Source organism: Cinclus cinclus, chromosome 7 (assembly GCF_963662255.1).
Source record: "Cinclus cinclus chromosome 7, bCinCin1.1, whole genome shotgun sequence".
Lineage (NCBI taxonomy): Eukaryota > Metazoa > Chordata > Aves > Passeriformes > Cinclidae > Cinclus > Cinclus cinclus.
Window position 1 is genome coordinate 26,693,150 of NC_085052.1, and position 19,855 is coordinate 26,713,004.

General features: G+C 42.3%; 2 protein-coding genes and 1 non-coding gene across 5 annotated transcripts in view; 2 read left to right on the forward strand and 1 right to left on the reverse strand.

The window, feature by feature from the left end:
• The window catches only part of PARG (poly(ADP-ribose) glycohydrolase), a 59,052-nt gene extending 58,016 nt beyond the window's left edge, over positions 1–1,036 (reverse strand). For all 3 annotated transcript variants that reach the window (XR_009933360.1, XM_062496796.1, XM_062496795.1), the window contains exon 1: positions 838–1,036. Coding sequence is in view for 2 of the 3 variants with exons in the window: in XM_062496796.1 (XP_062352780.1) it covers positions 838–973 (136 nt within the window). In the remaining variant the exon portion in view is untranslated. The remainder of the gene's footprint in view (positions 1–837) is intronic.
• A 123-nt stretch (positions 1,037–1,159) lies between these two features.
• TIMM23B (translocase of inner mitochondrial membrane 23 homolog B) lies at positions 1,160–18,915 on the forward strand. Its single transcript, XM_062496797.1, has 7 exons — positions 1,160–1,388; positions 1,850–1,908; positions 4,886–4,979; positions 5,205–5,289; positions 7,502–7,560; positions 10,151–10,261; positions 18,347–18,915. The coding sequence occupies exons 1-7, from the start codon at positions 1,292–1,294 to the stop codon at positions 18,460–18,462; spliced, it is 621 nt and encodes a 206-aa protein (XP_062352781.1). The 5' UTR covers positions 1,160–1,291; the 3' UTR covers positions 18,463–18,915.
• Positions 6,775–6,977, forward strand: LOC134046478 (small nucleolar RNA SNORA74). The gene has a single exon (XR_009933365.1). It is a non-coding gene; the product is annotated as a small nucleolar RNA SNORA74 (small nucleolar RNA).
• Positions 18,916–19,855: the final 940 nt, after the last annotated feature.

The window sequence follows — 19,855 nt, forward strand, 5'->3', positions numbered from 1 at the left end:
AAATTGTATTTTCACAGCGTCAGTTCCAAATATAAAAGAAAATTAAAGAAGCCAGTGGGAACTTCACCTACACAGCTTTGTTAGGCAGCAGGAGGAGCAGCCACCCCAGCCCGTGGGGCCAGCAGCGCTCCAAGCTGGGAGCCACGTGCTTCTGTGAGCTCCTGTCATTACTCCTGGCTCTCCCTGTATGACAGCCTGGCACAACGCCCGCTGAAAGCTTTTTTTCCCGCAGTAAGTATTTGTCTCCTCTCTTGTGGAACATGCTACCTTGAGCGGCTCGCACCTGTCTTCGATGATTTTGCACCATTAGTGGAAACTCTGAAATAATCAGGCACAAAACCAGTATGAAGATCCTGCACGCAAAGCCGTCTCCACGGGGAAGCAGCGCGCACTGACCACACCACCGGGCTGGGATACGGGGTACACGCTGGCACCGGGAAGCGAAGTTAGAGACAACTCCAGCCCGGCGAGGAGGGGCAGCTCCGGGAACGTTCCGTGCACGGCACTTGCGGCCCCCGCCCAGGCCGGCAGCAGCACGCCAGAGATGTCCTGGGCGGCAGAGAGGGAGGGACACGGCACTCGGACCCTCCGGCCCGGTCGCCTCCTCCTCCTCCCGCCCAGCCCCAGGCGCGACCGCGGGCGGTCGGGCTGGCGGGGGGCGCCGAGCAGCGCTCCCAACTCGGGCCAGTTCAGCGCTGCCCAGGCTCTGCAGACACCGCCGGCCAGTTCCCGCACCCCGACAGCGAGCAGGCGGTCGAAAGAGGCGGGGGTGGCACGGACGCCAGCGAGCCCCGCTCCGCGCCCGGCCGCTCCCGCCGCCCCAGGGCCGGTACAAACCTTTATTCCCCACGGCGCTGGCGGAGCTGCTGCCCCCGGGCCGCTCCTGCCGCTCTCCCTGGGAGCTGCAGCCGGGGCTGCCGGGGCCGAGCCGGGCTCTCTTCTGCGGGGGTTCCCGCCCGCAGCCCGCGCTCATCCTCGGCGGGGCCGCCCTACCCGCCGGGGTCGGCCAGCACCCGCCCCCCAGGGACGGCGCGACGCTGCGGCAACGGCTCCGCCCGTCCGCATCCTCCGTCCCGCACGCCGGGCTCTTCCCAAGGCGCGGCGGGGCCGGGAACGAGCGGCGTGCGGCCAGCCGGGCCCAGCGCTCGCAGCAAGATGGCGCCCGGCGCGCCTCACCCCGTCGCCGTAGCGACCCGCAAAGCAGCGGGGCCGGGCGGCACTTTGCGGCTCTTTACGGCGGCGCTTTGCGGCAGCCGTTGGTGGTGGCGAGGGCGGCGGGCGCGGGGCCGCCATGGAGGGCGGCGGGAACTCCAAGGGCACCGGGCTCGGTGGCCTCTTCGGCGCCGGCGGGCTCGGGTACTCGCACGCCGACCTGGCCGGGGTGCCACGTGAGTATTGGGGCGGCGGGCAGGGCCGGCTCAGGGGGTTAACGTCCGTGCACCGGCCGCTGCAGGGCCGGGCGGCCGGGACCGGGACCGGGACCGGTGGCAGTGCCGATGTCGGGAGTCACGCGGCCCCGAGGGGCTCCGCCGCCGCCGGGTGACGGGAAGCAGATCCCGACCGCCGGCCCCTCCTGGGGGTGGGCGCGGAGGTGCCAGGCCTCGGCAGGGGCCGCGTGTCGCGGCGGGCGCTGGTCACGGGGACATCGTGTTCACCTCATCCCAGCGGCTCCCATTCGCTTCCTGGAAAAGGCCGCTTGCCGGCCCGTGCCGCCTTTTAAGGAGTTGGGCAACTTCACGGCAGAATTTTCGCTGCTTCCACGCACGAGATCTGCCCCTTTTTTCCTTACATAATGTGAATTGTTACTACGGAAATTGGTGTTAAAGTGTTCTGTATTTTTTCCTTTTAGTAACTGGGATGAGCCCTTTGTCACCGTATTTAAACTTGGACCCCAAGTACCTAGTACAGGTGAGAAGCTGGCTTGTATTCATTGTGTTAAACTCGATTTCAGTGTTTGCATGATCCTGCGTGAACACCTCAAATCCCCTGCAGTTCTGGGCACTGTGTACTGAAGTCTTGAGCTGAAGAACAGTGGAAAGAAACAATTTTTTTCATTATTGTCCCTAATAAATCTTGAAGTGCTGTGACATCTAGCAGAAAATGAGCTCTGATAATGCAGAGGATAGGTAGGGTTGTTGTGTAGTACAAGCCTGCTGCTGTTGGAAAGAGATCTCCCTTCCTGCCTTGAAGCAGACAGCCCAACACCATCTCACACAAGTCTGGCACTGATCACACCTCCACTGAGCCGCTTCAGTCAGTAAGAGCAGCCAGAATCTCCTCTTTTTTCATGGGTGAGTTTTCTGAACTGTGACAAGTTCAGTCAGTTTACTGAGGTGTTCAGCCAAGCTCCAGACCTGATAACAGGCTCTGCCATCAGTGCAGCTGTAAATTTCACATCACTGTCCTCATGTCATTACCCAGCTGAAGGGAGACCATAATGAAGTAGAGCTTCACATTGTATTTTGTAGAATAATGTAGCTGTCACACTTGCACATCTTAACATCAGTTAATATAAAACGAGACCATCATAAGGAAAAATATTTTAAATCAAGTAATGTTTTCTTTTTTCATAAATATTAACTGTAGCTGAAAGTGTTTAAATTAATCCAATTAGGATGCATGTCAGTGATTTTATTTAGTTAGTATTTTTCTACATATATGGCTCATGTTGTCTGAGAACATGAAGTTTTGTAGAATTAGCACTTAAGGGCCAACGGTTGCATAGTATCTGCTAACCTCTGTGCCTCTTCTCATGGTAAGCTGGGTCACTGTTTCTTTTGTAAGTGGAAGCTCTATGAGCTGTTCTGGGACCTAGAAGCTGTTGTAGTCCAGGTTACATTGTAACATTCCTAGAAGGACAGAAAGCCGAGGCTGTGCCTCTGGTGGAAGTGGGTTCTGTATTGTGGCTGCTGCTCTTGAGTGGTCAGAAAAAAGCTGAGATTATTTAGACTTTCTCCAAAAACACTCTCTAAAATAGTTTTGTTTAGTTAGTACAGTTTGTCTGAGAATATGAAGGTGTTAAAAATAGTATAGCAGAGACTTTGGAACAAAGTGTGTGTATATGTGTACTAATGGATTTTAGAAACAAAAGAGAAGTTTGCTTTAAATGCAGAGGTGGCATTAGTGTCATGATACAGTTCTAAAAATACCTATTGATGTAACACTAGAGGCTGCAGTCTGTGTTGTAACACTTCGCTGCCCTGCATGTTTAGTACTAGTATGTTGAAGTAATAGCATAGCACATTGAAATAAAAGGGAATTCCATTTTTTTTAACCTGAAAAACTTGCCCATTCAAGCTGTAGAGGTCTCCTTTCTTAGAGAATCACAAGACATGGGAATGGCTCTGAGTGCCCAGCACTAACTCACCCTTCTTCTAACAACAGGGGTTGCACTAAACAGTCTCCACCTGTTCCTATGATTCTAAATACTGAAGGAAAAAGACATAGCTAATATTTTGGAATATAAGAACTTAAATTATTAGCCTTTAAATTTGGGGTTTTTGTGAAGGTAGATGTGGAGAGGTGAGGGTCTCCTGGTGTTTAAAGACCATCTGTTTGTTTTCAGCCTTACTGTTGAGAATCTTACATTTTCATTCACATCCACCCATGATAACAAATGTTCCACTGGTACTTGTTGCTTTAAACCCCACATTTTTGGTTGGTCTGTGAATGCAGGCACAGAACAAGATGTTTTCTGCAATGCTGTTGCCTGCAGCAGGTAACAAGCATTACAAATTTGTGTGTCAGCCTTTGGCAGAAGCCTAGAGGATGGGCATTTGAGGTTGTCTCTAGAAATGTAGATGTTACATAGGCAAGAATTGCTTCATCTTGGCTTTTGGGACAGTAGTAAAAACTGTTAGAAACTACTAACTCATGTAAACTTTGAATTTCTCCAACTGCCTAAGGAAGATAGAAACCATATTATTAAGTTCATTTTATTGATAACACTTTACAATTTTAGGAGCAATTTTTTCTGTATTGCCATCCACATTCATTGTCAAGTGTGGGCTAGTAAAACCCTTTAGAATGCATTTCCTTGAGCCTGCAGCTGTTGGAGTCATGTGTCAGGGAAGCAGGGGTGGATAAGACTGTGACTGGAAAGCACAGAAGAAGCTTAAAAGAGATCTGCTGCTTTAGCACCTTATCAGCAACAGGCATCTTCAGTGTCTCCTCCTGAAGAAGTGCCTTGGCACACCTTACCTCTACACATATGCCAGTTTCTCTAGCTTTTTAGACCACTGATTTGCAAGAGCACAAGTGTGTCCCTGTGGGAGAAAATGGACAAGCAAAAAAGTTAACCAACCTTACATATTTCATGCCTGATCATTGCTGGTTTTGAGTGTATTCCTTGCATTTTTCACATCCTTAAAATAGGTCCCTTATATCAGTGCAAGGAAATACCTCTTTTCATCAAAAGGCAGGTTTTATTTAGTATCAGAGTAGTGGGAAACTTAATGCATTATTGTATCAGACTGGGTTGCTCAGTGAGGAAACAGTGCCATTTAATCACACAACAGGAATGTTTTTGGAAGGCTTTTATTGTCTGCTGCAAGATGTAATTAATAATTAAGCAAATAGTCATTAAGAACAAAAACAACCAACAACCCACACACTATGAGTTCCTTGGCTGACATGTAATTTATAAGAAGTTAGCACAGCTAGAGGAAAAAAACAGCACTCAGTCAATTGAACTTTTTACAGTCCTTTTTCATGCTTAATACAGTACACGCAGTATATTCCATCTCTGTGGAACTGTGCTGTAGTATTCCAGAAATACTCATCCATCTTTAGCTTATTGCATGGATTAAGGCAAAAAAATTAATATGGCTTACATTTTGAACTAGACTTGGAAAATATAAAAGCATTTATTTTTGTTTTCCCCCAGGATACAGATGAATTTATCTTGCCCACAGGAGCCAACAAAACTCGAGGCAGATTTGAGTTGGCCTTTTTTACCATTGGAGGTTGTTGTATGACAGGTAGGTGGTTGTGGTTTTTACTTTTCCCAGCTGTCCAGGTAATACCTATGCACAAAAGTGATGAGATTGTAAATGTCTTGTTCTGCAAGACATTGTCTGTTCTAGTTTTCAGTAAAGAGATATTTGATTTTAGTTTATACACTGGATTCTCTTCTCAGTATTTGCTTCTAATATAGTTTATTCTTTTGCTTCTTAAAAAGTAGTAACTGATATTATTCCAACTAGGGGCAGCATTTGGTGCACTGAATGGTTTGAGACTTGGCTTGAAGGAGACACAGAATATGGCATGGTCAAAACCTAGAAATGTACAGTAAGTGTTCCATCTAAAAATCAAATACTTCTTAGTGGCAGAGTTGTTTGTTCCAGTTTATACAATGTTAGATCTGAATATACTGCAGAAATAAATGTTTTGGCGCTTTTTTAATTTAGTGGGGACAAATTGGATTCAGCATTTGTCTTTATCAAGTTACTACATATCTTTAGTTACAGTGATTTTTGCTTTTTATTTAGTCACAGCTGGTGTGTCCTGTGACTTGCCTTAAATATTTGAGAAATAATTACTACTTAGATGTTCACTAAAACTCTACTTGAAAGTCAAAGCAGTGTTTTTATATGTAGAAATTTCTCCAGAAGCAGCAGTGTTTGCTTTGAGCTATTTTTTGGTGTAATTTATCTGAGCACAAGTCTCCCTTCTTTCCCAAGCTTTTCATTGCCAGGAAAAGATTCAAATGCAGAGCTGGGCCTGTCTGGATTTGCATTAGGGATGACATTGGTGCGTGCTGTTGAGCAGGCATTGCAGGGAGAGCGGTTCTGGGATATGGCACCCATGAGCACCCATGACATTGGTGTGTTTTTGCCTTACCTGATGGTTTGAAGAAATGCAGCAGAGACAGGAGCATTTGTTTTGATGGGATGCCTCTTCTTAAAGTGATAATAGCTTAGACGTAAGTATAGGAAAACTTGAGTGAAAGAGACATTTGAAACCAGAGGAACAGAATAAGTGGGGGGAAACATGGGAAGTTTTCACTTCCAGAATACTTTGGAACTAGGGAACTTTAGAAGAGGAATTTAATACTTCCTGGTACAGTTTATATTGGCTCTGCTCCTTTTTAAATTGTTTCTATATTCATCCTGTTCTTTATCAAAATACTCACTACTATAACTATGACTCTTTCACAATGCTCTAGATGAACAGAATTGCATTTTAGGGTTTGGAGTGAGCAGAGTTGGACAAAGCCTTGATGTTAAGCACAAACTTTGGCAGGTCAAGCCCAGGAGGTGGCAGTCGGTGCACATACTGCTTTTATTGTGGCTCTGCAAGGCAAAGGTCTGCTGAAGGTCATCACCTTCCAACAGTGCATTAAGTTCTGTTTTTCCCTCACCAGGTGGAGAGAACAGACTTGCTTAGCTAGATTTCCTCCAAAATTATTCTTAATTTACACAGATTTCTTTCTTAATGAATTTTAATTTTGCTGTTATTCACTTGTCATCAAATACCTCACAGTATGCCATGGTTTTTAGAATTACTGATTCTCTTATCAATTCAGGATGAATATAAAGTTAATAGGTGAGGGTTGTAATTAAAGAGAGGTTATCAATACCCTAGCATCTTAGACTTTTTTCCCCCTCTTGTTTCAAAAGGATATGTTCCATTATTGTTTAGTTCATTGCCTAACCATATTCAATAATGACCTGTGTCCTAATTAAAATTATAAAAAAAGGAAAAACAATAGAAAATTAAATCAGAAGGAGCATAAAGCAATGGAAGTGTCAGACATGAAATGCTGAACTAAGTTCCAGTGGTAGTCAGCTGTCCAGAGCAATGCTATGCCTGTGACAGTGTTACACTGCTGGGAGATAAAGATCAGTCATTTCTTCTGGCTGCAGTTGTCACCATTCTGAAAACAACTGGTGCCAGCAAGAGGCGGCATTGTGCTTCTCTGAGAGCGCACTAAAGGTTCTCTTCTCCTCTTTGGTGCTAGTCTGGAAGCCTACACACAGACCATACACACAGCTACACCTCTTGGCCTTTTGCTGGGTGCTGAGTGGGTGGATGGGATTGTAAGGGACTGGCTCTTTCCTTCCTGACTTGCTGCAGTCCAGACTTGCTTTATTACCCACACCATTTGCTCAGGCATCCCTACACTCCCTGGCACATGGTCCTTGCAGAGCAGCACTGCGGCTTTCTTGGAGACCTTTTACTCAGCTAAGTCTGCATAAGTGTATCAGTTATTCCAGGAGCTGTGTGTAGTCACCACATAAGGAAGGACAACCTGGGTTAGAAAGTAATTTGAAGGTAAGAGATTTGAGTTTTGGGGAGGGTTAAGTTCACCTTGAAAATAGAGAAAGGTTTCGTAAGACTTGACGGGACTGAATATTTGCTTTCAAAAGCTTTTAGTTCATCATTGCAGTTTTATTAACCACGTATATAGTGTAAACACACAAGCCCTACTGTCATAAACACTGCCTTGATGTAAACACAGAGTGCTAAAGGTTTTCATACCTCTTTAATTCCTCTGTAGAATTCTAAATATGGTGACAAGACAAGGAGCATTATGGGCTAACACTCTGGGATCACTGGGTAAGTAAAGTCATTCCTTCATAGGGGAAGCAATTTCAAGATATAATTGTTGGGAAAGTGTATTTGTGTATTATCTGAATAAAGAGTATTCTCTAAATTATCATTATTATTATTACTATGAAATCCATCAGGAAAAAGTGCAGGTTTTTTTTCTTTGGGGGCTTGAGGGTATCTCAGGAGACATGAAAAAGGAAATTAAAGGCTAAAATAGGATTTGCAGCATAAGGAGCCAAAAGCCTTTAATAAAACCCACAATTTTTACTATATTATAAACAAACTAGCTATATCAGAAATAACTAGAAATCACAGGTATTGTGTACTTGTTAATGCATTCCAGTTAAATTACAACTTAAGGCAAAAAATATAATCTTATGTTTCTGAAATAACTTTAATAACCTACATTGAGACTCTGTGGTCATGTGATCAACTGCCCAATGTTGTTTCCTGTTAGAGTCAACAAAATGTTTATGTGAAGAAGAAATGTAATAGTACAAAGATTTATCCTTTAAATGATGGTACATTAGCTAGAAAAATCACACATGATGCCACTGACTCTAATCTTAAATGTTCCTCATAACTAATGTGGGTTAGGAGAAAAGAGAAAAGAAAATGACCAATAGCCTGATGTATGAGAAAAAACTTCTTTGAGCTGAGGTTTGGGTGGGAGGGGGCTGTGCAATAAAATCACATCAGTTGCCTCAGAAAAACAAGATTACTTAACAAAACTCAGTGAAATAACTAATGCCCCAGAAGTTACAGTAACAGAAGTTACATCTTCCCCCAGTCTTCCACAATCTTAAAAAATGAAAAGTGATGCAGTAACTTTAAAAGGAGAAATCCAAAATTGATTAAATTTTTTTGAAGAAAAATAATGATGGAACTTGTTATCCTACAAAGTTGTAGTAGAAGTTAGCAATATTTAAATCAGAGACTACATCATGTAATAACCCAGTCTACATTCTTTTGAGAAATGCATCAAAGCATAGGCTAAGTTGAATCTATGACATTTTATTTCAGTCTTATTTCTGAGGAGCAGATTAGCTGTCATTTAATTTAGGTAACAGCCTTTAAGGCATAGTATAGAGGGCATGGCTAGAGGTAGGATTCTGAGCTACAGCAAGAAATATAAGGCAAAGACTCTATAAGAAATGCATGTTGCCTGCTGAGTTTTATTGGGCCATTTTTTGTTTGGATTTTTTTGGTTTTTTTTGTTCCAAGTCTAACAAAAACATGTCTGAGAACTGAGATGCAGGCACACCGCAGTTCAAGGTTTCAGTTTAAGTGACACATTAACAGGTTTTTTCAGCTGTGTTTGAAAAAAGATTACTCAAGAAAATGTTTGTGCATTCCAGTAACAAATTGTTATTTTTCTTACAAAATATGGCCTCCAAACTCACAGGGCTAAGCAGAATTTTATATTTGAGATTCTGGTAGACCTCTGTCTTGTCCTAGCTACCAGAGATTCCTTTCAAGGAGCTGAATTATTTTTGCATCTTCTTTTACCTTGTGCAGCCTTTCTGCACCTCAGAGATTCTTTTTGTCATTACTGACAATTTTTGTCATTCTGTATGGAACTGTTTCAAAAAGTTATGTTAAATTAAGCTTTTCCTTCCCTCATTGTTAATCTGCTTGCTCCTAAGACAAGTTAAAAAGCCCTTGCCTGTGCTGAATGGAGAATGATGCTGCTAACTCATTGACATTATTATGGTTGCTTATGAAGGATTTACTGCCTTTTAGCAGAAGGAAAGATTTCAAATTCTTGGAGGGAAAGGATCAACTTAAATGGCATTGTCCTTATCACTTCAAAATTATGACATACTCTACTATTCCTTGCCAGCATGAAAAATGAGCATATCATGAGGACTGAGGATGGGGGGGGGGGGGGGGTGTTGTGTTTTCTTTCATCAGAATTCATAAATGATTCATGCATCCATGCTAACGAGCCCATGCATTTCTCTTTCTAGTCCTTTCCAGGACAGTCCCTAAAGTTATCCCAAAGCAAAAGGCCCTCTGGGGATAAAGATTTCATGCACAAGCAGAGATGAAACAGCTGTAAATGCCAAATCCCAAGTATTCTAATAGTAATTTTTGAAAGAATCATAGCCCATTGTACTCTGGCTCTTGGTATCATCATCTGAATGCTGTAGTTAACTCACATTTCACATTTCATCACTGTCACAGACAGCAAATCTCAGTACCTAGAAAGTGCTGGGTTTAGTTTCATGTCATCCACAGAAGACAGTATGAAATGAAACTACCAGTACAAATTTAAACTCTAAATTTTCAAACAAATTTGAACTAGCAAAATAGGCTTAAACTTCAGTCAGGGCTTTATAGCACGTATTGTTATGAAGAATGCTACTTGATAACCAAATTATAGCTCAAGAAAGAAGAAATAGCTATACAGAAAGAGATTTGGAAAAGAAACACCAAAGGTGGGATTTTGCAGAGGATTCCCTTCAAATAAGCAGTAAATCCGTTCTTAATCTGTTCTTCAGAAATATAGTCTAAATAGCTACACCAAGCCTGGATTCTAAGCTTTGGGCCTCAGACCATGGAAGGTTTTCTTAATCTTTTTTTTTCCCCCCAGCTCTACTTTACAGTGCATTTGGAGTCATCATTGAAAAAACACGAGGTGCAGAAGATGACCTGAACACCATAGCTGCTGGAACCTTGACAGGAATGCTATACAAAAGCACTGGTATAGTGGCAAAATATTTCTCCTTTTCTTGTGCTTATCCTAGTTATTAGGATTCTTACTACTTTTACTAAACGCTGTCCTGCTCTGAAAATTGACAGTGTAAAAATGGCTCTTAGCTCAAATGTCCCCTAACCCACAGTGTTTTGCACCCAACTAAGGCTACTTAAGGACAACTTGCACTAAAAAATAAAGTCCAGCTGAATTAAATTTGATTCTTTACAACTGCACAGGAATGACAATAACCATGAAAGCCCATTTATGACTGGTGTACATATATACTGAAGAAATAGTAATTTATTCCCTTAGATATATGGTAAGGTTGTATAAAATACATACCCTCCTTATTCCTAGCCATGTTTTTTAGCAATAGCAGGAATAAAACTAATTGTTTCTCAACTCCATGAGTGGATACAGGGAAATGAGAACTACCTTCCAAAGTGAATGGGGACAGAGAAGGAAAACACAGAACGTAGAGCTTGATTGCATGAAGATGAAACTTACTTCAGGTGATCCATGTGGCAGTAAATCACATTACAGTGATATCTGGAGCTGTAAAAACTCTATTCACAGAGAAATTGGTGTATTTATGAAATTATTACTTAGGTGTTCATGAAACTGTTGTCATGTGGTAGGAATTCCTGCCTTTGCCTAGTAGTCAAAACCAGCAAACAAGGTTATTTGAGACCAGCATAGATTTAAGGTGACTTTGCTGATGCACACTGAATTGTTTGCAGGAGGGAGGGTCTGAGCTTCATCAGTCAGCAAAATGGCTGTCAGCACATGTTCCAAGCTTAACAATTGGAGGTCTCATCTTTTTTAGAGGATTGCTGGGTACCACAGATTGACATTAGCACATGGAAAAAAATTTTATGTTTTAAATAACTCAGTAAATATTTGGCTGCATGACACACCTGCATTTTATAGAGGAGATAATGCAAGAATTAACCTATGTACTTTTTCATATCTAACTGAGTCGCAGTGTCTTAACAGTGTTCCTGAAGGCCTGCTTTGTGTATGGGGCAAAACAGTTTGAATAACTATTTGCCTGATGGCTTAGACTACCTGAAGCCAAAAATAATTGGCTGGAGCAGCCTTCATAAATATGAAACTCTTAACTTTGCAAGGGCACATAGCTCTCCTGTAATCCATTTATTCCTTGGGATTTCATGAGTAGTATGACAGATTACCAAGAGCAGCTGGAAAGGGTAGCATATAGAGGCCTAATATTTTCTGTTGGAGCTTATTAATAAGGAGAGCTGTCATCTAATATTCCAGGAGAACCATCCCCCTTGCCTTTCAGAAGTTTAGAGTGTTATGTATAATCTTTTTTTGGCACAGTGCAACCACAGCTAACTACACCAGTCACATGCAAGTCATCTGACACTACTCAGGTTTTTATTTCCAGAGCACAGTGGGACATTTGTTTTGTAACACAAGAACTACTGAGCTAATGGCAGCCCTGATAAAGGCAAATGAAGTCAGTAAATCTCTATTCATTATGGTATTGTGTTTCGAAGTGTGTGTTGGGCCTATGGACCACAGTGCAGAGAAACTGCTGCCTCTCCTGTCACCTTATGCCAGAATACCTTTTCTTATTCTGTATGGTAAAACTTACAAGTTCTGCCTTTAGCCTGCATCAGTGTGTATATTTACCTTAAAACCTTGAATATGCAAGGTTTAAACCATGCAAAAGATCAGCACACATCTGACATAGCGAGACTGTAATAATTACCTGTATTACATGGAATGCCATGATGCATTGGCATTAAGGAAAGAAAAATGTAAAAGATGTCAAGGACACTGAGTTATAAATCTCCATATTTTACTGTTAGCTGGAAGCTCACACAGACATGCCATTGCAAATCAAGGCTGCTCTGTAGTCCACAGGGAATGGATGCAGAATTGCAGGCAGTGCTGTTCGAACACTGATTTCCCATTTCTATCATTCCTGCTTTGTAAAGAGATCAGGAACATACTTAAGAAGAAATAGGATAATGTGTGGCAGGTCTCTTATTACAATTTCATGCTTAACCACGGGTGGAATCACATCAGCAGTCCTGCTGTGGTGAAAAACACTCCTGTGGACACTACAAAACCTAGACTGAATTTCTGAAACCAATGATTAAGCATCTGGTGAGCGGACAGGAAAAAAAAATAGTGGGAAGACTTTGTGAAGGCTGAGATTTGTTGGTCCCAGTTTTCACAATTTGTCCTTGTAGAAGTGTTAATCATTACCAAAATGGCAGCAGTCAAACAGAACGTGCAAGCTCTGAAGTCATTGATTGTAGACAGTTGTGTAAAGCTACTTGACACAGCTTGTGTGGGTGAAGATATGAGAGGATTGAAAACTCTGCAAACCAGAACAGTGGCAATTCAGCCCTCTCCCTGCATTCAGTGGCAGTGCCATCACTCATTGAAACGTCCCACTGAAGTAACTGAAGCAATTCAATCCCCATTAAAATCAGGTGGTAGCTGTGCTCCATCTCAGCAGTACTGCATGCCTTAGGAGAAAGACATCTATGGAGTGGGAGTGGAAAACCGATGTGAGGAGTTCTGAAACAACTTTTGCTTGATTCATCTGACCAAAGTGATCTCCAGCTTTCACATTTATTTAAACTTAATGCCACAGTTAGTGACTAGATTTTAGCCCAAGCGCATCAATAAGAGTACATATTAATTTGTTACACTGGTCTTACAACTTCATGGGAGTAATTTTTTGAACTCACCACTGAACTTCCACCCAGACCATTCAGTTTGGGTAACAGAAGAAAACCCTCTGGGTTCCTCTGCTAGTGGTATATGTAATAGAAGTGTTACAGCAACTCAGTCAATTTGGGTTTTGCTAAAAAGGGGTCTGATGTCATCCTTAGTCCACAAGGATGGCTTTCCCATTTAATAAAATACTATTCTTTATTCTTCAATTTTAAGCAAAGGCAGCAATTATATCTGTTATGCCATGTTTTTTCTAATAAATGTTACAAAGGACAAACATATCTTAAAAGAATTGTTTAACCTCCTTGTATGTTTTCAACCTCTTTTCTAAACTGACCATCTTTATTTGGTTTTCTTATAATTGTATTAGTCATGAAAGTAACCAAAAAAACACCAAACGAAAATGATTGTTGCTGTGCACTATGTTGCTGTTATACCCTCCATGAAAATGCACAGTTCCAGTTGTCACCAAGGTACAGCTGGCTGAGATTCCTGTACACCTCCTCAAGCATGCAGGGTTGATCACTCAAGAGAAGATACTGAGCTAGGTAGAACTTTGACCTGACTTGGTGTGACAGCAATTAATTTCTCACTGGAATTCCTGACAGACTTCAGTAAGCAAAAAAGTTAACCAACCTTTACCTCTTATCTGAGGGTTACACAGGTTAGATACGTTCTTTTCTTGGATATATTTTTCCCCTCTCTGGAGGTTAGGGGTAACAGCAACAACAGTAAACTAATTTTTGAGACAAACTAAATTCCTTTGTTTACTTTTTTTTGCAGTAGCAATCCTAACTACAGTATCTCATGCCTTTGGAGTGACGGATGTTACATAATTTGGTACAGAAAATGGTGTGTGTCTGAAAAGAAGGGAATTGCATGCTAGCAATAGCTGAAGGTAGTACTTATCATTTTAAGACCCTAGAACACAACCCTGAAAAGTCAATATGTTATGAATTAGGGTTAAATGTTTTATTGCCTGCTGTAAAATCTGGCTGGAGCTAAAGATCAGTTTTGTGATATCCAGTTGGTAGTTAAGGGCAGTTGTGTTAGCTGACAACTTCTTGAGCTGTAAAAAACCTATTCTCTGAGCCCAGCCACTGTTTTTCTTTGGGCCAGACAGGGCTGTTCTCTTGTTTCTCTTGGCTGGGGAGGGGGAAAGCAGAGCTTTTTGAGGACAGGCCTGGGATATCTTTCTTTTCTACAGTATTTGGAAGAAAGTGAAGAACTTGCTTGTCATCACTTAATTTTAGGGCTGTCAGGCATTTTGGAAATTTAAGAACCCCTTTTAACATAACAAGTCTTTAGAATTGTCAATTAAATAGTATTTAGAGAAAGGACTTTTTTTTTATTTTAAATCTGAAATAAGGAAGAGATAAGGACAGTGTACAAGTGGCATTACAAGTAACAGCCTGTTGAGGCTTTCCTAGTTTCCTGAGGATTGATGTCTAGGAATATGTGTGGCCACTGAAAGCAGTGCTGCCTTCAGTGCTGCCCAGTCAGGAGCAGTGAACTCAGAGCTGCAGGGATTTGCAGGTGCCATTTACAGTAGCTGAAGTAGTCTCCTGTCAGTCAGATGCTGCTGCTTTCATTCAGTAAGAAGACAGTAAATTTTAGTCGTGTTTGCAAAGTAACTTCAACAGCTCTGGTACTTCCAAACTAGTAAATTAAATTGTATGTTCCTGTTTTTCTAATTTAGCCTTCATACCACAGTAACTACAGGAAATGTTCCCTCTTTTAGGCTTCATTGTTTCTGTATTCTAAGCACCATACTGCCTTAGCTGCAGCAATATGAAAATGGAAGATGCTTTTCTGGAATTTATCTTGCTCCCAAACAGAACTTCATCAGTTTCCTCAAGAATTTCTGTATCCACAGACTTTGCCCACTACTGACAAGATTTCATTAAGTGAACCCTATGGAGCAGCAGGAGGAAAGTCAATGTTTTCTAATGACATCAGGCCACCCACAGATGTTAAAACAAATGACTGCTTGATGGTTCAGATGGTCTGGTTATTGAGCTTGAGTTTGGAGCAGAACTGAGATTGCCTTGTACACTTGAGTTGAGCCCTTTAAACCATTTAAAAGTATTTTTGTTCCTGAAGGCCTAGAAGGAAGAGAAGCTGTTTTCCTTCAGAGTATCAGAAAGAGAATGGAGGACAGAAAACTAATCACAGTTTAAAGATTATTCTTCTTTGTTTGGCACAAGTATGTGGGTCTGAGGTTTTGGTGCATATGTTTGTAATGTTTGCTGTTGGATGGTTCTTGCTTTAAACATTCCAGGAACTATCCCAGGACATTGGGATTAACATTCTGAAAAGAGAGACAGTAAGTTCCTAAAGGGAAGATTTTGTCCTCATGGTTTTACCTACTGGAAAAGTGCAGCTCAGTGTTAGGAGTGGCTCCTGCCATGCTGAAGTGCAGAGCTGTGCTGTTGGAATGCTGTGTGCCATGGCACAGTGTAAGCTGGAACCTATTGAAATGAATAAAGGAGGAACAATATTGCTAGTGAAAGGGTGCAGCAGCTGACACTAGAGAACTAATTTCCCATTTAGAAAGCATCAGATCTATCTTTGGAAACCCACAGCAGTTCTCAACTCTTGTGCAAGGTGCCTGATCTCAAAATACCTGCTTCTAGAAGTGTCTGTCAGCTGGAACCTTTATCTTACTGGGACATGCAAGATTAGGGGCTCACAGCCATATTTCTGCAGGACTTGTCAGGGCAGACTTGGTATCAAAGGCCTGCACAGAATGATTGCAAAGGAGGGGTGGGAACATGTTCTATCATGCAAACACAGCTGGGATGGGAGTGGAGAATTTATTTTTTATTTTTGTTAACAAGTTAATTTTCTAAGAGGCCCTAAGATTTTCTGCCCAGTTATGGGGCTGCGTTCTGAAGTGCATTACTGTTTGAAGACTGCCACAGACCTGGACATATTTACTGAAACACAAATCTGACCAGTTAGGGAAGGTTTTCTTTCCCTGTGGGTAGTTCAGAAACCAGGAGCAACTCTCTACAAAAGAAAAATAAAGACAAAAAAAAAAAAAAAAAAACACCCACCCCAATACACACACACACGTTATGTAGCAGAAGCATAGTATAGAAAAACTGGTAAAGAAACACTTCTTGCATGTTTTCTTGAATCTTTCTCCCTCAGTCATGCACCTATACCAACTGCACAAGTTTAGTACCTTGTTAATGAAGCATCTCCAGCAATGTCCCTGAGTTGTTTGCAGGGCCTAGATGACTGTAGGCCCTGTGGTTGACTTTTGCCAGTGGGTTCAGAGCTGCCATCGTTATCTGACTGACTCAGCACATGAGAACACCAATATTTGTTGTGGTAGGAGCAGCACATCTAAAGTCCTTGTACATGGATGCTAGAAAATAGCTCAGCAATCCAAATTAAAAGTTTACACCTTTTTTGTACAGCCCTGACTTCACAGAATCTGGAGCCAGGCTTCATCATCCTTCAGCTACCTGTTCTTGCATAGGAATAATAGGATTTTAAAGGAAAAGGAGAAGAATTGGACCTGGAGGTTGAGGAAGGAGCCTACAGGAATAGTCATAGTTCTGTAGTACATTGCATTCTGTGGGGATGTTCCATGTTTCCTTGTACATCTCATGGTCATGAGCTCTGTTCCTGCTGTGATCTCTTGAATCCTGATATGAACATTAAAATTGGGCTCTAATGTTGTATCCATTTACCCCAGTAGGAATGAGGAGTCACTATTTTTACAGGTTATCTCAAATACTTGTTCTGCACAAAGTGTCCTTTAAATTTCACCTGTGGCTTTTTGCCAGACACTGCTTGCACATGGTTAGTTTTGTGTACCCAGCTGCAAGCCCTTCATATGAGTTTTTGTGCAACAAATTCAGGATCAATTAGCAAACACAGATGTCTACATTTGCTTTCCTAAATGCTGATTTAGGCACATAGATTGTATTTAGTAGGGCTTTTCTTAGAGCTGATGAATTCTCCACAGAACTCAGCCTTATACCCTAAAAAAAAAACCTCTCAAATTGTCACAGCTGGTATGGTAATGAAATTTCTGGAAACTATGGCTAGACATGGCTTCTAATACCAAGTTCCACTTCTGCAGCTTCTTGGTTTCATTGCATGCCTTGGCAGTACAGGGAGGTTTAACAGCACCAGTGAAGCCCATTTAACCTTGCAGCACAGGTAACCACAATCTCTCTGATTACTGAGATACATTTTGTTTTCAAGTTTGAGGCACCCGAACTGTACTGCTGGTTTCTCCAATAAAGCAGGGAGGGTTTTTATCTTGCTGTCAGCAGAAACTGGCCTTGTTCTATACACTGTACACATTATCTTGCTTGGTTCAGCTGCAATGATAAACATTGCAGAATCAAACTCCCTGAAGTTCTCCTAGCATTGAGGGTCATAACTCAGGTATTACCCATACCCAGGTGTTCTGTGCACTTATAGTGCATTCTGGGAGCTCTGCCAAGGCACAGAAGCATTTTGCTGTTTAGTAAAAGCAACAGAAGTCTCTGTTTGTGCCCCTGTACAGCCCAGTCCTCATGTGGATGGAGTGGAGGTAGGATGCCACCTGACCCCCAGTTCCAGCCCAGGTACACTACCTGCAGGCAATAGCCAAATTGCCCCGTATTTCTGCCTAATGCTAAGGTGCTCACCAGCACCTTAAGACTTTAATCACCTGTGTGACTCAGTTTTTACCATTGCAAGGTGATAATTCTGATTATTAATAAAATAATAAAGCTGTTCAGTGTACACCATAGTAAACACCTGCCAGTTAATTCCTTTCAGCTGCTTCCTGTTTCTTAATAGAAAAGTTTTAGCATTCCAAAGACAAAAAAGCAGTGATAGGTTTTGCACAATGGCCCTAATGAATCTCTCGACCCCAATGTCATGTCCATATCAGCTGCTGTTTTGTTCACTTATTTCCTTCCTGTCCTTTCTCCTTCTGCTCAGAGCTAATTATCATAATTGAAAATTGAAGGAGATTTTATAACGGAAGGAGAGCATATCTAACTGGGAAAACTGTAAAATAATGTAATCAGGACAGATAGAATAGATTAAGTAGGACTTGAGAGAAGCCATCTTGACTTCCAGTGCTCCATAGAGGTTCCCTGAAGCCGTAGTGCTAACACAGTTTGAAAGGAAGTCATTCCAGCAGAACTGGTATCAGGATCAGGAACGAGTGACCACAAGCCTGGTAGCAGGTTTGAGAGGAAGGTAGAAAAAGCACAGGGACTCTTTCTGGAGGGTTACTCAAGAAACTGCTTTTCATTAAGATGCCTCTGGATTTAAACAGCTTCTTGGAAGTTGCTATTCACTGACCATTTCCTGAAAGTAGCACTAATGAGCTGCAATATGTTTTGTGTTTTGCAGGTGGAGTGCGTGGGATAGCACGAGGTGGGATCGCAGGTCTGACCCTGACTGGCCTCTACGCCCTGTACAACAACTGGGAGCACATGAAGGGCTCCCTAGCCCGGCAGTCCCTGTGAGCAGGGCAGAGGACACGCTTGCTTAGTCACCTGTCAAATCAGTTGTGAGATCTATCTGGTGCCCCTTGCTATTTTATTTACAATTAGTGTGAAACTGATGGAAGCTATGCTGTGAGGAACCTCTTGACACCGTGTAGCTGGACTGGCCCTTCCCACCAGCCAGTTGCTGGAGAGGCAACAATATTTGTTGGACCTGCAAGTGAACAGAGCGGCCACCAAGAGTCTCCCTGCCATGCTCCCCAGGCAGCCCTGGCCAGAGCTGCTGGGCATGCTGGGCCCCCATAGCTGCTCCTGCTCGCTGCCAGGTTTGTTGGGTGCCTGTAAGGTCTGTGTCCATGGAGCATTCCCTGCAGTCCCAGCAGCCATGGCACAGGCAGGGTTTGCTATTCTGACAGCACAAGGCAAGCTAGCAAAAGGGACATCATCAGAATAAAAAGGGTGGTACTTACTCAATACCATTTCTAGCCTTTGCTCTTCCTGCTACAGAAGTGTGCTGTAACCAGTGACCTATTTATGGATTCATTTTAAAGGACCAGTGTGATGAAATCCTGGGGGAGTTGGTGGGTGAGCAGAAGTGGACAAGCAGGCTGATCATCTCCTGATGGGTGGTTATGGTAAGGCATAGCAGGCCATGACTTCAGTCCCTTACTTGCTCTAACAAATAAGGACCTGATTGTTTGTGGATGAAATACAGTTGTAGAACAGCTGCCAGTGGATTATCAAAACATTTGGGTGCTCCAGTATCTCAGAACTTATTTAGCCAACAGTTAGAAACCAAAAAGTATAAAGACCACGCTCATTACCTATTACAGGACTTTTAATTAGCAAGAAACCTTTTGCCTGTAGTACCATTCATAGGTTATTAGCAGAACAAAGACTGTGATTAACCTACACATTCTCCAGTGTTAAAATTAAACCATGTACCAAGCATCTTGCAGATAAATTAAACAGTAAACTGGGAATTGGTTCAGCAGTTAGAGGCATTATATAAAAACTCCTTTCCACATTAAAATAATTAAACAGGTGAATTATTAAAGAGGTCTGAAGACAGGGAAGGCAGAGCAAGGGGAAAACAGAAAACTTACTGGTCAGCAGATAGCTTAATGCAAACCAAGTTTACATTTCAGTTTTTGCTACTGAAATGACTTAATAGTTACGTTGCATACACCAAAATAAAAAACAACAAAAAAGTAGTAAAGGGAAGGTGGTAGCTCTTGCTTTTCCCCAAGAAGAAATGTCACTTTACTAAGAAGCCTCATTGGCAGCAAATAACCACTGTGACCAGCTTTTTATAGAGCAAGTGCTCCAGCTAATGAGCCCTTACAGGTGAACTCAATTAGTTTTGCTTGTGTACCAGGTCAAATTAGATGCTTTATGCCAGCACTTAAAGTAG

What these genes read in the sequence shown, in the direction of transcription:
- TIMM23B (XM_062496797.1), top strand. Translation starts at nt 1,292, where the DNA reads ATGGAGGGCGGCGGGAACTCCAAGGGCACCGGGCTCGGTGGCCTCTTC. An exon ending in CGACCTGGCCGGGGTGCCAC is followed by an intron (nt 1,389 to 1,849) that starts GTGAGTATTGGG and finishes TTTTCCTTTTAG; the next exon opens with TAACTGGGATGAGCCCTTTG. An exon ending in TAACACTCTGGGATCACTGG is followed by an intron (nt 7,561 to 10,150) that starts GTAAGTAAAGTC and finishes TTTTCCCCCCAG; the next exon opens with CTCTACTTTACAGTGCATTT.